The sequence below is a fragment of the Stegostoma tigrinum genome, chromosome 7 (genome assembly GCF_030684315.1).
Source record: "Stegostoma tigrinum isolate sSteTig4 chromosome 7, sSteTig4.hap1, whole genome shotgun sequence".
NCBI classification, from domain to species: Eukaryota; Metazoa; Chordata; class Chondrichthyes; order Orectolobiformes; family Stegostomatidae; genus Stegostoma; species Stegostoma tigrinum.
The window spans coordinates 93,790,179-93,813,380 of NC_081360.1; the positions used below are offsets into that span (position 1 = coordinate 93,790,179).

General features: G+C 43.6%; 1 protein-coding gene across 3 annotated transcripts in view; it reads left to right on the forward strand.

Moving 5' to 3' along the window:
* The window catches only part of LOC125453929 (contactin-associated protein-like 5), a 1,220,935-nt gene that overhangs the window by 949,308 nt on the left and 248,425 nt on the right, over window positions 1-23,202 (forward strand). For all 3 annotated transcript variants that reach the window (XM_048534087.2, XM_048534089.2, XM_048534090.2), the window contains 2 exons: window positions 14,751-14,878; window positions 17,091-17,261. In XM_048534087.2, coding sequence (XP_048390044.1) covers window positions 14,751-14,878; window positions 17,091-17,261 — 299 coding nt within the window. The remainder of the gene's footprint in view (window positions 1-14,750; window positions 14,879-17,090; window positions 17,262-23,202) is intronic.

A 23,202-nucleotide genomic window follows, 5' to 3' on the forward strand; every position in this document is an offset into this window, starting at 1 on the left:
CCACGGACAGCACGGCCTCCGAGTCATTCCTGTCGTCTATCACGGAGGCCTTAGATGTTGGCACGAGGGAATGGCTGGACTGGCCGATATCCCTGGACGAGCTGACCAGAGCCCTCAAGTCTTTGGAGAGGAATAGGACTTCCGGAAGCGACGGCTTACCGGTCGAGCTGTATTCCGCTCTGTGGGGCCTGGTCGGCCAGGACCTGCCGGAGGTGTACGATAGTGCGCTTCGGGGAGGGGAAATGTGCAAGTCCATGAGGAAGGGCATCATCACCCTCATTTACAAGCGGAAGCGGGAGAGGGAAGAAATTAAGAATTGGCGTCCCATTTCACTGTTGAACGTGGACTACAAAATCCTGGCCAAGGTCATAGCCAACCGGGTCAGGTCTGTCCTGGAGTCGGTGATTCACCCTGACCAAACCTGTGCTGTGCCAGGCAGGAAGATCCCTGAGAGCCTCGTGCTCATCAGGGATACGATCGCCTACGTACAGGACAGGCGGGTGGACACCTGCCTCGTCAGCCTGGACCAGGAGAAGGCCTTCGACAGGGTCTCTCATGCTTACATGAGGGACGTCCTCTCCAAATTGGGGTTCGGGGAGGGCATCCGCAATTGGATCCGGCTGCTCTACGCCAACATCGTTAGCACAGTCTCAATCAACGGGTGGGAATCAAACAGTTTTCCTGTTAGATCTGGAGTCAGGCACGGCTGCCCGCGCTCTCCTGCCTTGTTCGTGTGCTGTGTGGAGCACTTTGCCGCATCCATCAGGAAGGACGTGAGCCTGAAGGGCGTGACTATCCCAGGCAGCGGAGGCCTTCAGGCCAAGACCTCCCTGTACATGGACGATGTCGCTGTCTTCTGCACCGATCGTCGGTCGGTGAGTAGACTATTGGACATCTGCGGCCAGTTTGAACTGGCCTCGGGTGCCAAAGTCAATAGGGGTAAGAGCGAGGTCATGTTCTTCGGGAACTGGGACGACCGCTCCTTCATCCCCTTCACCGTCAGGACAGACTACCTGAAGGTGCTGGGTGTTTGGTTTGGTGGAGCTAGGGCGTGCACTAAGACTTGGGAGGAGCGTATCACCAAATTGAAGCAGAAGCTGGGCAGGTGGACACTCCGGTCCCTCTCCATCGCGGGTAAGAATCTGGTTGTCAGGTGCGAGGGGCTTTCGGTACTGTTATATGTGGCGCAGGCCTGGCCTATTCCCTGGACCTGCGCCGCTGCGGTCACCCGGGCCATCTTCCACTTCATTTGGGGGTCGAGGATGGACCGGGTCCACAGAGATACCATGTACAAAGACCTGGGAAATGGGGGAAAGGGCGTACCGAACGCCACCCTCGCCCTGACGGCTACCTTTGTGTGTGGCTGCATCAAGCTGTGCGTAGATCCTCAGTAGGCAAACACCAAGTGTCACTACTTACTGAGGTTCTACCTGTCCCCGGTGTTGCGAAGGATGGGCCTGGCCTCGTTGCCGCGGAACGCTCTGAGTAGTTGGACCGTTCCTTACCACCTGTCCTTCGTGGAGAAATTTTTGAAAGGAAACACCTTTGACCACAAGGCTGTCAGGCAGTGGTCAGCACGTAGTATCCTCGGGACCCTTTGGGAAAAGGAGAGGGTGGATCCCGTCGTGTGGTTCCCCACGCAGACTGCCAAAGTTGTTTGGCAGAATGCCTCATTGCCAGAACTTTCAAACAAGCACAAGGACATTGCTTGGCTGGCGGTGAGAGGGGCTCTGCCAGTGAGATCCTTTATGCATGCCCGGAATCTCTGCGCCACCGCACGCTGCCCTCGAGGTGGCTGCGGCGGGGGGACGAGACTGTTGATCACCTCCTTCTGGAGTGTGCCTATGCGCAGGAGGTCTGGAGGGGGATGCAGTGGTATTTGTCGAGGTTCGTCCCGAGCAGCTGCATGACGCGGGACTCCGTGCTCTACGGGCTGCTTCCGGGGACGCACACCGAGACTAACATCAACTGCGCCTGGAGGACCATCAATGCGGTGAAAGACGCTCTTTGGTCTGCCCGCAACTTGCTGGTCTGCCAGCTGAAAGAACTGACCCCAACCGAGTGTTGCAGACTGGCGCATTCCAAGGTCCAGGACTACGTGCTGATGGACGCGTTAAAGCTCGGGGCAGCCGCCGCCAAGGCGCGGTGGGGAAAGACCACCGTATGAAACCCCTCGTCCAGAATAGAAAAAAGAACTCTGTCTGGTAACTGGGCCCAGCTGGCGCCTTCCCCAACCGATCAGGGGGCCAACGGGGGACTGTGCGGCGTAACGACTGCCGGGGTATTTTCTTTGCTTTTTTTTTCCTTCTTTGTTTTTTTTCCTTTAGTTGGTGTATGTACCCCCTGTGTAATCCGGAGCGGCTCGCATGACTGGGTAGGTGTGTGAATATGTTTTGTTTTTTGTACATCTTACGAATAAAGTATATTTTTTCAAATAAAAAAAAGGTGACGAAACATCTGAGGGGGCCAACTGGGACTGTGCGGGCTGACAACTGCCAGGGTGTTTTCTTTGCTTTGTTTTTTGTTTCTTTGTTTGCTTTTTTCCTTTAGTTGGTCTATGTACCCCCTGGGTAACCCGGAGCGGCTTGCTTGACTGGGTAGGTGTATAAATATGTTTTATTTTTTGTACATCTTATGAATAAAATATATTTTTTCAAATAAAAAAAAAGTGACGAAACATCTGGGAACAAACCTTCCAGCTCAGCGAGCAAACTCACATCCAGAACCTCAACCTGAGCTTCAAATCTTCTCAAAACCCGCTATCCCCTGTCAAAATTGTTCATAATTTTGAACACCTCAACAAGATCACCCCTAAATGTTCTCTGCTCCAAAAAGAGTAAGTTCAGTCTCTCTAATCTTTCCTTATATCTAAAATTCCTCATTCAGTATCATTCTAGTGTATCTCCTTGGAACTCTCTCCAGGTATTTAGCATCCTTCCTTACATAAGATGCTCAGAACTGAACACTATATTTCCAAATGTGGCCTGACCAATGTCTCTTAGAGGTGTAGCATCACTTCCTTGCTTTTATCATTTATGTCACTATTTATGATCCTAAGGCTATCATAAACTTTCTTAAAAACTGTTTTGGTTTGCCTGGCTACCTTCAGAGAATCATGCACAAGATCCCTCTGCTCCTGTACTCCCTTCAAAGTTGTATCTGTATTGTCTCTCTGTGTTCCTTCTCCCAAAATGCATTCCCTCACATTTCTCTGCTTTGAGGTTCATCTGCCAGATGTCTGTCCGTTTGGCCAACTTGCCAGTGACCCTCTGAAGTTGCTCAACACCATCCCCATAATTCATTATTTTCCGTAGCTTCTTATTGGCTGCAAATTTAGAGATTTTTTTCCTGGATGCCCATCTCCAAATCATTCATAGAAATCAGATAAAGCCAGGACCTCAGGAGAACTATGAACTCTGAGATGTATCCGTTTACACCCACCCTCTGTTTGCTATCTTGTAGCCAGTTTCGAATCACCCAGACAAGACTGGACTGGAAATCACTGACTGAAAGGGCCGCGGAGATAGAAATCCTGATCGCTTTTGAATAAAACACACTAAATATGCACTTGAATGATCATTACCTTCAGGGCTCTGGATCAGGCACTGAAAAATTGTATTGGGGTTGTTACTCATACAAGCACAATGGGGTGAATGACCTCATTCTGTGCTTTGAGTTTCTATAATTCTATTAACCCATCTGTATGAGGTGGGGCAGGGGTATAGTGGGTGGCATTTGTGTGCCACTTTAATATTGTATCTACTTGCTTTCACTCTCGCTTTCAAGCAGTGAAAATGAATCCCACGGGTTACAGTTTGCAGTTAAAATACAATTACCCTCGTGTTGACTGTTCCACACCGTGGTTTTCAGACAAGATGGAGTTCTGATGTTGTTTCTTTAAATGTCCACATGGTAAATAAATTCTTTGGGAACAGCTAACTGACTTGTTAGGTTTTCACCAGCCTGATGCCAGTAGAGAAAGAAGTTATTAGGAGGTAATTGTCATTCTGTGTTTTATACACGAGGGCATTGAGTATAAAATGAGTTGTGGAAATCATGGAGTGAAAATTCACAAAAGTGACAGCAGAAATGAGATGTTGTAATTATTGAAAATGGCTTGAAAAATTGGAGCTTTTTTATACTGCGACATGGGAGATACAATTTAAAAATATTTTAGACTTATTTCTTTGTGGTTTCTTCATATGATTTCATATTTTTTTTCCAAATACTTACAATTACCTGTCTCTGTAGTTTCTGCCTTAATAGCCACTTGTCGCAATACATGCCATGAACATTTAACCCTCTGTGTGAAAGCCTTTCCTGCCATAATAGTTCTGCATCTCTGCTCTATGTTAACAGCCATCAAACCAGTGTTTTAACACTTCCAGTCCTATATGCCAACAGGAACTATATTGTCAAGGCACATCGATAACTGTAATATGTTTGGGTTTTCATGAGGTCACCAAAGCCAGTCTGTAAACACAAGCTACAATAGAGTGAGTAAACTCACTTGGTCTCACAGCAAGAATCACTGCACCAAACTCAAAATGGTCCACACTTAAAAAGTGAAATTCAGCCACATTTTTCTCTCTCCCTTTAAGCATTGATCCCACCTATTGTTTATTCCACTTCCCGCAAACCCATCACCTTCTGCATCAATACCAATTGTTTCCTAGCTACCACAAATTCTGAGGAGGGCTCACTGAACCAGAAATGTTGACTCTGCTTTCTGTCCACAGTTGCTGCCGGACCTGCTGAGATTTTCCCGCAATTTTTGTTTGTATTTCTGATTTCCAGCATCAGCAGCTCCTTTGCTTTTTTTCTGGAATTCAACTGCTAATTTCTGTCTTTTTTCATGTCCTTTGGAACGTCACCCTTGCTGAGGTGTTAAATCTGTTTCTGTCCAGAAGTGTTTCCTGACCTGCTAGGACTTAGTCTAAATTTGCTTAATTGCGCATTCATACTTCCTCATTAACTACTATGGGCTGGTTCTTACCAATGTTGACTGATTGCTTCCTGCTCACCCCCACGAGTGTTACTGCTCCCCCGGCACTTCTCCTCGCTTCTCCTTCCCTCCCTGAACTTAAATGTATGTAAGAGTGACATCCAAGCTAGTAAAAATTAGATAGGTGGCCTGCAAGATGCTGGACATTTTCCAGCATTGAATTAAAATGGGTCTCCAGTCTCTCAATTCCAAATCATGAGTTGAATGCACCAACCATTTTTATTGGACATTTGCAATTTTCTTTACACCAACCATCCAGTAGTACTCCCTCACTGCCAGTTTAAAAATCTTACAATTTAAGGTATATTTCTTTCTCCCCCTTTTTCTAAAACTGTACTCCTTGCTGTGTTCTCTGAAATGAACTGCATTTATTACTTTAACTTTTTTTTATTCATTCGTGGGTTAAGGGCATTGCTGGCTGAGGCCAGCATTTATTGCTCATCCCTAATTACCCAGAGGCCAGTTAAGAGTCAACCACATTTCTGTGGATGGGGAGCCACATGTAGGCCAAACATAGGAACAAAGGAATTCGGAGAAGGATTAAGAAATTCAGCACTTCAAGCCCACTCAATATTAAATATGATCATGACTGATTTTGGAGATATTATGAACTGCCAGTGCTGGAGTCAGAGATAACACAGTGGAGGAACACAGCGGGCCAGGCAACATCAGAGGAGCATCGGGTTGGGACAAAACATCAACTTTCCTGCTCCTCTGATGCTGCCTAGCCTGCTGTGTTTTTCCAGCTCCATACTGTGTTCTCCATGGCTGATCTTGTCCTGATTTCAATTTCACTTTCTTGCCTGCTGTCTCCAGCCCTTTATCCTGTCTTTTCTTATCAGAAATATGTATAATTCTTGAAGCTATTAATTGATTGTGCCTCCACTGCACTTTGGGGCAAGTGAATCCCACAGATTCACAACCCTCTGAGAGCAGTAATTTCTCCTCATCTCAGTTTAGAATGTATCAGAGATAATGGGAACTGCAGATGCTGGAGAATCCAAGATAATAAAGTCTGAAGCTGGATGAACACAGCAGGCCAAGCAGCATCTCAGGAGCACAAAAGCTGACGTTTCGGTCTCTGATGAAGGGTCTAGGCCCCAAACATCAGCTTTTGTGCTCCTGAGATGCTGCTTGGCCTGCTATGTTCATCCGGCTTCACACTTTATTATCTCAGTTTAGAATGTACCTCGTCTCACTCTTTTTCCACAACCTCTTGTTCAAGATTTTCCCACAAGGGGGAGCATGTGTTCAGCATCCATTTTAACAATCTCCTTCAGCATTGCATATACCTCAGCCAGATCCCCGCCTCATTCTTCCAAACACCAGTGAGTACAAGCCCAAGCTATTCAACCTGGTGAATCTCCACTAAACTGCCAGTAAGGAAACCAGTAATGGTTGCAGTTTTCTTCCTAAAGGGCATTCGTGAATCACATGGGTTTTTCCTAATAACTGACAATGGATTCATGGTCATTGTTGAAGTATTAATTCCAGATTTATATTGAATTTAGTTTCCACCAGCTGTACTGGTAGAATTTGACCCCAGATCTCCTGAACATTACCTAGATCTCTAGATTAACAGTCCAACAACAGTACCATGAAGCCGTCACCTCCCTCACTGCAGTTTGCATCAATCTACTTTTGTCATTCTGACAGTCTGTAATACCTTCTGTTCCTCTGTAACCAATGAGCTTCAATGATGTCACTCTTGTGAGTCTAGGTCAACATCAGTTACATGACTGGCAACCAAAAGACTCCAAAGTTTTAGAGAGTTACAGAAACTTACGTGTCTCCAGAAAACATGAGTGGGATCCAGATGAAGAATTCCCTTGGCTTATTTCTGACAGATCCCATATTCCTCTGGTCAGGGAGAGGAGGCAAGGCATGCCTGAGACAAGAGGGAATCTGAACTCAGCAGGAACCTTTCAGCTTAATGTTTGTGCTCATACCCCATTGTCACTGTAACAGAAGTCTTAACACACAATGTAAGAGTCACAACCTTTTTAGAATAGGGAAAATAATACTCTTCAAGGTCACAACGTGCGGGACTGGATGAACACAGCAGGCCAACCAGCATCTTAGGAGCACAAAAGCTGACGTTTCGGGCCAAGACCTGTCATCAGAAAAGGGGGATGGGGAGAGGATTCTGAAGTAAATAGGAAGAGAGGGGGAGGCGGACTGAAGATGGACAGAGGAGAAGATAGGTGGCGAGGAGGGTGTGGGTGGGGAAGTAGGGAGTGGATAGGTCAGTCCAGGGAAGATGGACAGGTCAAGGGGGCGGAATGGGGTTAGTAGGTAGGAAATGGAGGTGTGGCTTGAAGTGGGGATAGACAATAGACAATAGGTTTTGGAGTAGGCCATTCGGCCCTTCGAGCCAGCAGCACCATTCATTATGATCATGGCTGATCATTCACAATCAGTAGCTTGCTCCTGCCTTATCCCCATAACCCTTGATTCCACTATCTTTAAGAGCTCTATCCATCTCTTTCTTGAAAGTATCCAGAGAGTTGGCCTCCATTGGTGAGAGGATGAACAGGTTAGGGAGGCGGGGACGAGCTGGGCTGGTTTTGGGATGCGGTGGGGTAAGGGGAGATTTTGAAGCTGGTGAAGTCCACATTGATACCATTGGGCTGCAGGGTTCCCAAGCGGAATATGAGTTGCTGTTCCTGCAACCTACGGGTGGCATCATTGTGGCACTGGAGGAGGCCCATGATGGACATGTCGTCTGAGGAATGGGAGGGGGAGTGGAAATGGTTTGCAACTGAGAGGTGCAGTTGTTTATTGCGAACCGAGCAGAGGTGTTCTGCAAAGCGATCCCCAAGCCTCCGCTTGGTTTCCCCAATGTAGAGGAGGCCACGCTGGGTACAGTGGATGACTCCCTTGTCCGCTCCACACTCCCCTCCAACCCCACCACACCCGGCACTTACCCCTGCAACCGCAGGAAGTGCTACACCTGCCCCCACACCTCCTCCCTCACCCCGATTCCAAGGCCCCAAGATGACTTTCCACTTCAAGCAGGTGTTCACCTGCACATCTGCCAATGTGGTATACTGCATCCGCTGTACCCGGTGTGGCCTCCTCTACATTGGGGAAACCAAGCAGAGGCTTGGGGACCACTTTGCAGAACATCTTCACTCAGTTCGCAGTAAACAACTGCACCTCCCAGTCGCGAAACATTTCAACTCCCCCTCCCATCTCTTAGATGACATGTCTGTCCTGGGCCTCCTGCAGTGCTATAATGATGCCACCTGTAGATTGCAGGAACAGCAACTCATATTCCGCTTGGAAACCCTGCAGCCCAATGGTATCAATGTGGATTTCACAAGCTTCAAAATCTCCCCTCTCCCGACTGCATCCCAAAACTAGCCCAGTTTGTCCCCGCCTCCCTAACCTGTTCTTCCTCTCACATATCCCCTCCTCCCACCTCAAGCTGCGCCTCTATTTCCCACCTACTAACCTCATCCCGCCCCCTTGACCTCTCCGTCCTTCCCGGGCTGACCTATCCCCTCCCTACCTCCCCACCCATACCCTCCTCTCCACCTATCTTCTCCTCTATCCATCTTCAGTCCGCCTCCCCTCTCTCTCTATTTATTTCAGAATCCTCTCCCCATCCCCCTTTTCTGATGAAGGGTCATAGCCCAAACTGTCAGCTTTTGTGCTCCTAAGATGCTGCTGTGTTCATCCAGCTCTACACTTTGTTATCTTGAATTCTCCAGCATCTGCAGTTCCCATTATCTCTGATCACTCTTCATGGTCAAATGAGTTGTGCAGAGCTGCCATGATTAAAAGTTATTTAAATTCCAAGCCTTATAAAAATTTGAAATAAAAATCTGCCTGTGTCAATTTAATTAAAAATTACGTTCTAGCAATTTCAGTAGCTGGTTGTTAACACGTCCCGAAAGGTTATCAATATATTCTTATGAATGCTTGGCTTATAAAATTATTTGTCGGTTCCCAAAGTTTACAGTTTAATTGTCACGTTAAAGAAGTTATTAAAACCATAGCATGCTTTGATGAATAGTTTGTATCTGTATGGAATTAAGCACGTAAGAGGAGTTATCTGTTTTGAATAGGCTTCCATGAGACGAAGTATTTTTAAAAAATATAATGGGGGAAATCATACTTTGAAAAATGTGAGATGCATAGGGGGAGGCAATGGCTGTGTGGTATTATTTCTGGACTGTTAATCCAGAGACACAGATAACATCCTGAGGACCCAGGCTAAAATCCCGCCACAGCAGATGGTGGAATTTGAATTCAATAAAAAAAAGTCTGGAATTAAGAATTTAATGATGACTGTGAATCCAATGTCATCTGTCAGGAAAACCCATCTGGTTCACTAATGTCCTTTAAGGAAGGAAACTGCCATCCTTACCTGGTCTGGCCTACATGTGTTTCCAGACCCACAGCAACGTGGTTGGTTCTGAACTGGGCAAATTAGAGATGGGCAATAAATCTGCCTAGCCAGCAATGTGCTTGTCCCATGAACGAATAAAGAAAAGAAATGATCTTAATTTTATTTAATCTGAGCATTACTCTTGAGGTCCATCATTGTGGCATGCATGCCATTGGGTGAGTTGGCATGAGGAACAAATGTAGTGGATCAGTTGGCATGAGTTGATATTACATTGATATTGAGCATGGAAGTATCATGAGAATGGAGTGGAAAGGTGAGGAGTGAAAGCTAGAGGGCTTAGATATTATAAAAAAAAGATTGGGACAAAGTTCCAGAGAATGCAGGTCAGCCTTTTAAAGGTTTACCGTGACATTTGGCCATCCATGTTGACCTCTGATCTGTATTCAGTGGTGAAAGTTCCCTCAGTATCCCGCACCCTCCCTCTAGAATGAAGATCGCCCCATTCAAAGGAATATCTCCTGAAGTTGCAACTTGCTGGGAAATCTGCTGACTCATGCTGCCCAGTTGAGGAGAGAAAATTCTGGCCAAGGAGTTCATACACAAATCCTTGAGAGGCATCCCTACCCATTGCCTTTCAGTGCGAACTCTTTTTTTAAATTTTTGGCCATTTGTTCATGACATACTGAATCTGTTCTACATATTTTAATCAACCTGTTCAAAGACATTATTGTATACCTCTGAAGCATCTGGCTCATAGGCAGAAACACTACCACTACCAAAAGAACCTCCCCTCCCCCCACTCCACCCCACAGGATGTGTTCTATAATACTGTCAGTGGAAAGATTGAGTAATCTAAAATCAGTACCTTTTTATTAATCCAACTTGTTGGGATGGCATAGTGGCTCAGTGGTTAGCACTGCTGTCTCACAGTGGCAGGGACCTGGATTTGATTCCACCCTCAAGCGACTCTCTGTGGAGTTTGCACGACCTCCCCTTATCTGCATGGGCTTCCTCCAGGTGCTCCGGATTCCTCCCACAGTCCAGAGGTGTGCAGGTTGGGTGGATTGGCCAGGCTAAATTGCCCACAGTGACCAGGGATATGGGGAATAGGTGGAATAGCCATGGCATATGTCGGGTTGCAGGTATTGGATCAGGGGCTGCATCTGGATGGAATGCGGTTCAAAGGGTTGGTGTGGACTCGATGGGCTAAATTGCTTGTTTCTGCACTGTAGGGACCCTATTGTTCTGTTTGCAAGCACTTGTTGCCACATCTATTCGATAATCACTACAGCCCAGCTTGAATGCAGTTTATCTAAAGTGATTTGTAAAAGGGTAAAATGAGGCAGAGTTTAATGGTATTTAATTCAGATGCTTGTATTTTGAAAAGACGAGCAGGAACAACTGAATTTGCATTGCCTGAACTGTTAATTGAGCAAAGAGGAACCATCAATCCTGAGATGTGGTTCACACAGATTACATCTGAAAAGATGATACTTCTCAAATTTCCATTTCAATTTGAATCCAATGAATCAAGAGTTTAAGGCATAATGTGCACGAACAGGACACAATTTTCTCCTCTCATGCAAGGAGTTGGAAGGTGCTCAGCACATTTGATTTGTGTCAGTTGAGCTAATGAGCTCCTGGGTCTTTCTGCTATCTGAACAGCTCATAAGCTGATTTAATAAGCAGACTATCACACACTTCATGCAGCTTCCATCCTACTCATGGAAACTTTGCTGGAGTCTTGATTGATTCAGCCAATATTCTAAACACTTTGCTTAAGGGAATGATTAGATAAAGGGGTTATTTATCCTTAGTATAGCGATACTCACGTTAAATCTGCACTGTTCCCATACAGCATATTATTATTAGAGCCAAATCACTGCTTATTTGAATCAGTACTGTAAAAAAAGAACAAGTACTGGGAATACTTAAGTCTCGAGTTGCCTTAGAAGGCCGAATAATTTTTCAGATGCATCTTTTCTTTGGTGACTTCCCAGTTCATCTGCTGTATAAACGTAAGCTCATCTAAAGTTCTATTATCTGTGCCCTAACATGTGAGTTCTATTTACATATTTTCCACGTACTGTCTGATCAACACTGGTCCTGTGCCAACAGCATCCCAGTTTTAAAACCATCATCCTTGCTTTCCAATCGATTCATACACTTGAAAAATTCAATTAGGGTAAGTAACAAATGGGAAGCTTATATCCCATAAAATTCCTACTGCCATTTCCCATGAATGAATATGAAAAACCCCAAAGCACTTACAGAAGCATTGTCAAACACATTTGGACATGAGCTATTCCAGGGAGTCTATTTTTCTGACCAATATACATATGTCACACTTTCCCACCTTGTATCCCATCTGCCATTTCTTTGCCCACTCTCCTAGCCTGCCCAAACATTCTCCCCACTTCCTCAACACAACCTGTCCCTCCACATAACAAAGAGTGGAGCTTTTCTGATGAAGGCCTGAAACGTTAGCTTTTGTGCTCCTGAGATGCTGCTTGGCCTGTTGTGTTCATCCAGCTTTACACTTTATTATCTTGGATTCTCCAGCATCTGCAGTTCCCATTATCTCTGCACAAAGTTCAGTTTCATTTTCATGCAAAACGTTTCTTTGCTCCTTCAACAAGTCTTAATTCTTGTTGAAACACAAGTCCAAACAAGATCAAAAACTGCTGCAACATCTTAATTTGTCTCTTGGGCGTCTTAACAGGACTCATGGAATTATAAAACCTACAGAACACGAGGAGGCCACTTATTTCATTGTGCCTGTTTTAGCTTTTTGCTGCCTTTTTGGACTATACTCCCGCCTTCTATCTGTGACCATTTAATTTATTTTTGTATTCCTTTGAAAAGTAATGAAAATGTAATCACCTTCCACCAGGTAATCAGGTAGAAAGTTCACAATCTGATCACTCAGGGTGAAAAGAAAAGTCTGAGATAACGAGGTGCAGAGCTGGATGAACACAGCAGGCCAAGCAGCATCTTAGGAGCAGGAAAGCTGACATTCCGGGCCTAGACCCAGATGAAGGGTCTGGGCCCAAAACGTCAGCTTTCCTGCTCCTAAGATACTGCTTGGCCTGCTGTGTTCATCCAACTCTGCACCTTGTTATCTCAGATTCTCCAGCATCTGCAGTTCCTGTTATCTCTGAAAAGAAAAGTCTTCTAGTTCAGTCGAGATTTTTCCAATGAATTTGAATCTGTGACCTCTAGTTATTGAGTTGGTCACTCAAGACAAAGGCTTATCACTTGATAAACGTGACCCGTTGCTTCACCTCAACTATTTGTTCAAACATGCGAACAACAAACAGTGGTAGGCCACTCATCTCTGTTTGCTGCACCACTTAATAAGACCATAGCTGATCTAATTGTAACCTTATTCCCACACTCCCATCTAACTCAATAACCTTTCATCTCCTTGCTTACTAACAATATATTATCTCTATCTCTATCTTTAAAAATCTCTGCTTCCACCATATTTGCAGGAAGAGAGTTACAAAGATTTATAACCGTCTGAGAAAATATTTTACTTCAGCGCTGTTTTAAATGGGTGATCTTTTAATTTTGATTAGTGACCCTTGTTTCTTGAATCCCCCTGAGAGGGAACATCCTTTCTTCATCTACCCTGTCAAGACAGCATGGCACTTCGTGTGTTTCAATCAAGTTCTTATTAAATATTCTAAATTCAAGCAGATACAAGCCTAGCCTATCCAACCTTTCCTGATGGAACAACCTGGCTGTTCTGGGTATTAGTTTGGTAAAGCTGATCTGAGCTGATTCCGAAGCTTTCTCATCCTTCCCTAAATAAAGTAAACAATATTATACACAATACCCAATGCTTATCTACATGTTCTTTAACCTTCTCACAGGCCCACAATTTGGCTACACTTGACCATCAGTTTGTGTTTAACTGTCCATTAATCTTATATCACTTTCAGCTTTGTGTTGTTCTCTGGCTCTTTCTATAGTTACATCAGTTTTAATGAGCCTTATTTGACAGCCCAAAAAATCCGCTACTCTGGTGGAGCATATGACTCTATGCTTGACTTGACAGCTCTGGTTTTCTGATTTCTCTTGTCCATTTCTGCTATGCTCAATGGTACAGTGGGTAACACTGTTGCTTCACTGCACTAGGGAGCTGGGTTCAATTCCAGCATTCGGTGCCTGTCTATGTTGGAGCTTGCATGTTCTCCCTGTATCTGTGTGGGTTTCTTCCAGGTGCTCCGGTTTCCTCCCACAGTCCCAAAATGCACAGGTTAGGTGGATTGGCTGTGCTAAATCACCCACTAGTGCCCTGAGTTGTGCATGCTAGTTTGGTTAGCTGGCGTTATGTGAATAGGGTAGTGAGCTTGACTGCTCTTCAATACACCTGGGCGGACAGTATGGGCTGAATGTCTTCAATCTGCACTCTCGGGACTCTGTGACTATGTACACAAAGTTAAGGAGTTTCAGGTTCTTGTAATTTAAGCAGTTGATACTTTAAAGTGTCAGGTTATTTGCTACTTTTATTAATTTAGAGTGAAAAGAGTCATATTTTAAGAAAATGGGAAATCATCAGCACAAATTTTTATTTAAAAAGTTTTATCTTTACTCATCCTATTGTTATTCTAGCTTTCATTGCTTTTATGCAGTGTGTAATAGGTAATTGGAATAGAAAACATGGCATATCAATACGTGTATGAAGATGGTTGAGCTCCACAACTTTGCATGGAACCATTAGGGATGGGTGAACGCCATAGCCTGACATGGGTGAATGCTGTATTGGAGGGGTTAAATGCAAGGGGTTGGTGGGGACAGAACTTGGCATGGAGTCATGAAGAGCAATCAGGAGTCAAAAGGTGAATTGTTTGGCATGGGCAAGTAGGGATCATAGGATACTGATGGAAACATAGTTTGGCACAGAGGATGAGGAGGACATTTTGATCCTTGAAATATTCTCACATTCAGACTTTCGTTCATAATTGTCTGAAGTGCCTTAAACTTCAACTCCATGATAACTCTGGTGAATTTTCAGCAAAATTCCAGGCCTTATGGGATCTTATTGTACACAGTATTGACAGCTTTATTTGTGTGCATAGCAACTTTGGCTGTACATCAAAGATAAATTAATTTGTTGTGAAGTGTGTTGAGGCCCAGCGACTACGTGAACAAATCTGTATTAATTGAGAATGGCGATTAAGTGATATTGTGGAAACCTCTACAATGAGATTGGTCCATCAAAGAGAAGCAGACATATAGAGTTGAATGGTCTTTCCTGGTCCTGAAAACAAAATCTGCACTTTTTTTTTGACATTTACTGACTGGGAGAAGTGCTGAGTACTTTTTTAATGTTGCTGAGATTTACACAGCTCTTTGGTTTCTTATTCTCATTGTTGGCAGGGCGAACGATACAGGTCTTCTTTCATACAAAGATCACTTGCCTCTGACCCAGCTTGTAATTGGAGACACCAACAGGACAGATTCAGAGGCAGCTTACAGACTTGGACCACTCCGTTGCAATGGAGACAGTAAGTAGGACACAAGCATTGCCGTATTAACATTTACCTCCGATCTAGGGCCAAGAACTATTGAGGAAGAATTTCTGTAGATTCTGATTGCGAAAGCACGGTAAGAATGTTCGCCTTGATGATTGTTTTTAAAAAATGTCAATATATACTATTACCACAAATGTTGAGTTGTTAATAGTTCTAATGTTCCAATATACATTGACTAATCACATTAGTTTGACTTGGTTAGTGACTGTAAATGCAAAACACATTGAGTTTATTGACATATATCATCGGCTATAAAGCTATTTAATGTTATGTTGAAATTTAGGAGAAAGATTTCATGCAGAGTTAATCATTTCTGATCAGTTAAATGTAAAAATGGTGACACAACCGAAGGATTCTCCATATTCCGTGCTTGGTGGCTAAATTGGCAGATGGCACAAAGATCAGTCAGAAAATATTTTGTGAAGTTGACGAACACAAGCATGGGGACCCATATAGATAGGTTAAGTAAGTGGGCAAAAGGCTGGCAGTTGATGCATAATGCAGATAAATACGATGTTGTGATTTGGCGAGAAGAAGAAAAAAGCAGAGTATTTTTTAAACAGAGAACAACTGCAGAATTCCAAGAAGGAGCTAAATGTTTTGAGACATGAGTCACAAAGATTCAAATGTGGGAATAGCCAGAGGTTAAGAAGGCTACTGACATGCTACCTTTCACTATGAAGGGAGGCTGTGCTTCTGTTATACAGGGTATTGGTGAGACTACATCCCAAGTACTGTGTGCTGTTTTGATTTCCTTATTTAAAGATGGATGCAGTCTGTGGAGTTGGTTCAGAGGTGGTTTACAAGAGTGATACCTGGAAAGAGTGGGTTGACTCATGAGTAACGATTGGACAGGCTGGGCTGTACCACTGTGCAGAGGCAATCAATTCTCCCTTCTGTCTCTTCCTCATAACCAGCTCATGGTCTTCAATTGATCAAGTTGCTGTGATCAAACCATCCCACCTCTCAATCAGCCCATAGTCATTCCAAAATGCCAATTGTGCTGGATTTCAATTAACTGAGCCCCTAAGTTAGATGATTATATTTGAATCAACACCAGCTATTCATTACCCCCTGTGAACACTCGCAAAAGCTTTGGTAATATTTCCTTATTAACCATGCAGTTTTTTATTATAATTTAATAATGTATATGAACAGAGATTCATTAATAAGGACTCCTTTAAACTTTCCTTCTCTAAAATATACCTCCCAATAGAGTGAGCAGACAGACAAGTTATAACACAAACATTTGTGTTTAGCTTAAAGAAAGAAGGGTTTTTATTTTCACTTTGGGTGCAATCGGAAATTGCTTGTGTCCTGCAATGCAGCATAATTGGGTGTAGAGTGGATGAACACAGCAGGCCAAGCAGCATAAGAGGAGCAGGAAGGCTGATGTTTCGGCCGAGACCCTTCTTCAGAAATGGGGGAGGGTAAGGGGATTCTGAAATAAATAGGGAGAGGGGGGAGGCGGAAAGAAGATAGATAAAGGAGAAGATAGGTGGAGAGGAGACAGACAGCTCAAGGAGGCGGGGATGGAGCAAGTAAAGATGACTGTAGGTGGGGAGCCAGGGTGGGGATAGGTCAATCCAGGGAGGACGAATAGGTCAAGGGGGCGGGATGAGGCTAATAGATAGGAGATGGGGTGGGGCTTGAGGTGGGAGGAGCGGTAGGTGGGAGGAAGGACAGGTTAGGGAGGCAGGGACAAGCTGGGCTGGTTTTAGAATGTGGTCAGGGATGGGGAGATTTTGAAGCACATGAAGTCCACATCAATAAAATTGGGCTGCAGGGTGCCCATGCGAAATATGAGGTGCTGTTCCTGCAACTTTCACCTTGTTATCTCGGATTCTCCAGCATCTGCAGTTCCTACTATCTCTGCAACATAATTGAGAAGGTTTTGTACTCATGAGCTTTGAATCCATTACCTTCCAATACAGCAAGAAGTGTTCAATAAATAAAAATGAAAAGAGTTCCTAAACAGGCTCCCTATCCTACTTGCGAAGGAAAGGAACTGACACTGACATGAATAACTCCATCCAAACATGTATATTCATCTTAGTTTGTATCTCTAACCTAAGTTGTTACATCATGCTGCACATTTTTAGCATAGTCTTCAGGCTCAAAAAAACATAATTATTTGTTCAACCTCAGTTTGAAAATAACTGTGTACATTTATGTGTCCATACAGTTAATTTCTGGAATGCAGCATCGTTTAACACCAAGTCCTCCTATCTCCATTTTCCTACATTCCGTGGGGAGCTAAGTGCAGACATTTCATTTTTCTTCAAAACAACTGTGTCTTCGGGAGTTTTCCTGGAGAACCTCGGCATTAAAGACTTCATAAGGATTGAACTGAACTGTAAGTACGTTTGACAGGGCTGCAATTTGAGCAAGATCTGTAGGTAAAGGGTTAATTGCCTGGAAACTCTGCTGTGGTGTCAGGAGTCAGTAAACTTCAGTTAATTAAACCAAATCACAAAAAGTAATGGAGCCTTTCTCATGTTGAGTGACACTGAGTAAGATCACATCGACATGTCCAAAATACAAAGTTGGTGGACTGTGTGATGCAGTGAGTCAGACACTGATCTGTTAGCCAGAGGTGATGAGGGATCCAGAGAGATGAAATTAAAGAACGCCTCTCTTTCCCCATTGCAAGTTTACTTCACATTTGAAAAGTCTCAGTGCACCAGTGAATGGATCCTACAGGCCAGTTCAATTGGCATAATGACCTAGCTTAGCTGGTACAGAGTGACCTTCTCAAGTTGCTACATTTAGCTCACCTGCTGCTGATGCCTAGTTGCTAAATGTGAAGTGTTCCAGTCTCTTGCATTTGTGCCGTCTGTACCTTGATAGAAAAATGTAGTTCAATGTACCGGTTAATAACTGATGCTTTTTTAAGTGATATGTTGCGAGTATGAACAGCGTTGTGCTGACAAAGTGCACCATCGTAGGGGAACTTTTCTATCATTAAACAGACGGATGCCTTTTGAGTTGTAGCACAACCTGACGTGCATACCATCATTAACAAAGCACAGGCAATTCCACAAAGGCCTAACTCAAAGGAAGCGCCCAGATTCAATATGAACGCAACCTCAGAAACAACAGGAGACATATTTGGAGGGATGGATTAAAATGTCCAATATGGGATGCATGTCCAACATCCTAGGCATATGTTTTGTATTTGAGCAGCTATCGGTGTAGTTGAGTGTCCCAAGGTGGAATGATGGCACTCTCAGTTATTGTGTTTAAATTCCAATAGGAGCAATTCTATTTCCATGAATTAACAGAACTCAAGAAAAGCAGGAAATGTACGTTCCTTAAAGTATATTTCTTTGCCAGAGCAGGAGTGCCCTCCTCGGTCTCCAAGGAAGAGAGTGGACTCACTCAGCCTCTATTCCTCAATATACTTGATGGTGATGACTATTACTTCCAACCATATGGCCGTCAATCATAAGCCCAGATCTTCGACTGTGATCTTTTGTTGCTCACGTTCCCTAATTGTTGTTTGCCAGCATGTGCTAAAATGCTGGGTGGAAAATAGAATCAAAGCATAAACACCCATGATTTGCTTGTTTTTCTGTTAATATTGGTTTCCTGACTATCTAGAGATAATCTGGTCATTTTGCTGTACACCCCCCCTCCCCACAACAACATCTGGGGTGGCACGGTGGCTCAGTGGTTAGCACTGCTGCCTCTCAGTGCCAGGTTTGATTCCAGCCTCGGGTGACTGACTGTGTGGAGTTTGCACATTCTCTCCGTGTCTACATGGGTTTCATCCGGATGCTCCAGTTTCCTCCCACAGTCCAAAGATATGCAGGCTAGGGGGCTTGGCCATGGGAAATTGCCCATTGTGTTCGGGGATGTGTAGCGTAAGTGGGTTACAGGTGGATAGGTCTGGGTGGGATGTTCTAAGGGTAGGTGTGGACTTGTTGGGGTGAAGGACCTGTTTTCACAGTGATTGATTTCAATCAAGTAGAATCATGTTCTTACTAAACCCTGACAGCAGTGGAAATGCTGTCTATGAGATGCTGCCGGAGAAGTAAATATGGATGTAAGCTGGAAATACAATAGGTTTAAATGTGAAGCCTCCCTTTGGCTTGAACTTTGTTCGCAAAGCAATGCAAAGAACCATTAAAAAGTGCTATCAAGTAGCACTTGCAAAGCAATAACCTGCTCAATGATACTCAGTTTGGGTTCTGCAGGGACCTCTCAGCAGCCTACCTTATTGCAGATTTGGTCCAAACATGAGTAAAAGAGTTGAACTCTAAACATTATATAAGCATGACTGCTCTTATCTTCAAGGCAGCGTTTGACCAACTGTGGCATATGGCAAAACTGGAGTCAATGGGAATAAGGGGAAACTTTCCTTTGGATGGAGTCAGGTTCTTGTTCAAAGGAACAAAATAAAGAACCATGGATGCTGGGGATCTGAAACAGAAAGTGCTGGTTAAACTCAGTAAGTCTGGTAGTATCTGTGGAGGTAAAACAGTTAATGTTTCTGTTGATCCTTCTTCAGAACTTAATGCAGATGGAAAACGGTGGCATTTATGCTGATGGAAGGGGAACAGGACTCAAATCCTAAATTCTGTTTTCTCTCCACAGATGCTGCCAGACCTACTGAGTTTCTCCAGCAGTTTCTGTTTGACTTGTATCTAATGTTCCGGGGACATGTCTTTGAATCAAGCTGTGATGGAGGATCAAATTCAAATCCATCAAATTCTGGAATTATTAGCCAGCTTAATGATGATGTGTAAACCCTGTTCATTGTCAGAAAGACACATTTTGTTTCCTTTGAGGTAGGAAATCCTTACTTGTTTTGGCCTACATGTGACTCCAGACTGACACCAATGTGGACTCTTAACTGCCCTCAGTCACAACCAAGAAAGCCATTCAATTCCAGGCAATTAGGGATTGGACCTCAAGATTGACTTAGCCAGTATCACTTACATCTCATGATCGACGATTAAAAAAAATACAGAAAGTGGATCTGAATCATGAAATAACAGTTTGTACATGCCTTGACATGAGACTGGAGTAAATACTTGAGCAGAACAACATTGGGGAAAAAGACACTTCAGCTCATTTAGTGTCATTGTTGCATCCATATCCACCACTCGCTCCACCACCCTCATAAATGAACCTACTATCCTGGCTGAATCTATTCTTTTTGTTCTAGTGCCCCTTTGGGTCATCAGCTATATAAAGACATATTTCCTCCTGTCTGTCAAAATATCACCTGAACCTGACCTGCTTCAACCTTTGAATTCATTGAAATTGATCACCCTTGCAAGTCCCTCAATGTCTCTGCAGCTTTCTTCTGAGGCTTTGATCTTTAAGTTCCAGCTATTTCTGATTGAACAATGGAAATTGGTGTCATTGTTCTCTGTGTGACTGGGCTGTGACCCCATCCCACCCCACCCCATGCCCATGAATCAATGATTGATCGGTGTTGTACCCAGTATTGCCAATGTGTCTCAACTTAAGCAGTGAGGGTGCAATTCAGCTGTTTTTCTGAGGCCTCAGTGCTTCATTTTGATATGCATGCATTGGAGGGTTAAAAGGGCAGTCTGTGCCCTCTTATAGAATCATAGAGTTTTATGGTTCAGAAGGAGGCCATTTGACCCATCCTGCCCGCACAAGCTCCCGAAAGAGCGACCCAGCTCGTCTCATTCTCCAGCCCTATCACCACAGCCCTCTGGCATCATCACTTCTAAATATATCTTCAGTTCTTTTTTGAAACCTCCTATGGAATCTGCCTCTACCACTCCCCCAGGAAATGCATTTCAAATCCTAACAACTCTCTGAGCACTTTCTCCTCATCTCGCTCCGAGCTCTCTTGAAATTGTGCCCCCTGGTTACTGACATACCAACTCGTGGAAACAGAATAAGCTTCTTTACCCTTTTAAAATTTTGAGCACTTCTATAAGGTCACCTCTTAATCTTCTCTGCTTCAAGGGGAATACGCCCAATTTCACTAATCTTTCCTTTTATCTAAAATCCTTCAATCCTGGTGTCATTCCAGTAAATGTAGAGGATGAAAAGATGTCAGCAATGTTAGATGGCAGATACTGCGTAATGGAGCAATCAACCATCATTTTCTCTTCGAAAAATAAATGCATGTCATTATTTCAAAATGACATTCCTGAATAAAATTTGGGCACCATATTGTTTGAAATCCTATTTTAAAATAAGTTTACTTAAACCTTACTGTTACTTTTAGACAATTGAGACCATTAATAAGCCTACTAAAAAAATGACACCTCCAGTCAGTGTTTTATTGTTGATATTGATCGTACTGTAATAGCTACTTCAACAGCCAAATTGCCAGTATGAAGATAACTTAAGATAAAGCTGTGCAGTTGAAAATTCCATGGTTCCTAGTGTTTTCTTTATGGTCCATATAAATCCTTTTACAACTGGTGTTGTTCGAGGCAACAAGTGAAACAAAAGATGTATCTTAATGCATTGCAACAGTTTTTAAGGAGGTTTTTTAAACTTTAAGTCACAGGGCTAGGCATTACATGGTAAGTGACCCCGAACAGCTGAAATGAATGCCAGTTACAGTCAATCAATCCATCCCATTCCACATTTTAACCTTGTGATTTTGTTTTTAGATCTTGATTTGAATGCAAGCTGCATTATTTCAGAGAATAATGCAGATATCATTCATCACTCCTATCAATGAAACTCAAAGGGTTGAGACTGCATTCTCACAGCTTGCAAATCAGACAAACTTTCTGAGAGACGGGAGTTTCCAAAGAAAGTTCAGCAGTGCTTCAAGAGTGGAAATTTTAGCACAGAGGGAAGAACATTGAACTCTAGGGTGATTGTGGTGCTAGCTCTTTATCATAATGAACTGTGCTCTTCATATTTTCCTTCTTTACAAATCTTTGCCTAATGATGAAAATACCTTGTGTCTACGTAGCACCTTTTACAACCATGTACCAGTGTGCATTAAAGAAGATGAAGAACTTGAAGTTCGGGGTTGTGGGAATGAGTTGCATCCGTGACTTTGGGGCATTCAGTTGAACATGATTGCCATCAAAGGCAGATCTGATGGGCCGAATGACCTATTTCTGGTCCTGTGTTCTCACTGTTATGAAATACCAAGTAGGGCAGGCAACCAGTCGACAGCAGGCTCCCGCAAAACAGCGATGTGTAAATGATCATGTTGTCTGTTTATTTAAAATAAGTTTGGCATTGACTTGAGAATGTATTGAGCAGAGTTCCTTTGCTCTTCTTCAAAACAATACCAGAGGATCTTTTGCATCTCCTTGCAAGAAACTTCATTCTAATATTTAATGTGAAAGATGACACCTCCAGCAATATAGAACTCCCCTAGTACTGCACTGGAACATCAACCTTGATTTTTGTGCTCAAGCCTTACAATCTGTCACCCTCAGGTGAGATATCCACCCACTGTGAGCCATGTCTGACACCCAAATTCCTGTGATAGTCAAGGCCTCACTAACACACATTCCCTAATCTGTGAATCAATTATTCGGCAATATTTCATCATCCTCTCCCTTCCTGCCTCTGCGACTAATCTACAATGAATGAATACCCCTTATAATCGTCACTGTATTTCTTGTGACAAGTAAAATGCTTCTGTGCAACAGTCAACTTATATTTCCACTTACAATTTTGGTTTCTCTTAATATTTCAAAACCACAACCTAGGAGTGAAGTATATGGTTTGAGAATTGAAATTGAATGTGCCAGTTAACTCCATCAATGATAGTTATTTGAAGTCGAGAGGGATGATTTCTAAGAGATAGAGTTATGAAGGGAGAAGACAGGAGGACTAGAAACAGACTGTTTCAAGTGATTGACAAGCTGACAATCAGTGGGCAGATATGATTAAATATCAGAGACTTAAGGCAGAAAGGTTCTCTTGCTCACAAATATTAATGCAGCACTGAGTTAGTGAGTGAGGCATAGGGACTGTGCATTGGCAGCAGGCATTAGGAGGCCGCTCTGACTTTCATTGAGGCAGAAACCCAGTTGGAGAAAAGATGTCTCAGTCGATCTGTTAATGGCCCTAGGGAATGGATGACCTGTTGGGGCAGGGTTTCACAGAAATGGAGGTGGCAATCGAGAGACACAGGCCACTTTCAGGAATGACATGACACTCATGGCTCTGGCTCTCATCTCTTAATAATTTTAAAATCTGTCCCATGGGTTCCTGCAGCTCAGTGGTGGTGCCCCTACCCCTGACCTGGGAGGCTCAGGTCAAGTCCCACCTGATTCAGAGGTGTGTAATAACATCCCTGAACAGTTTGATAAGAAAAATAGGTTAAA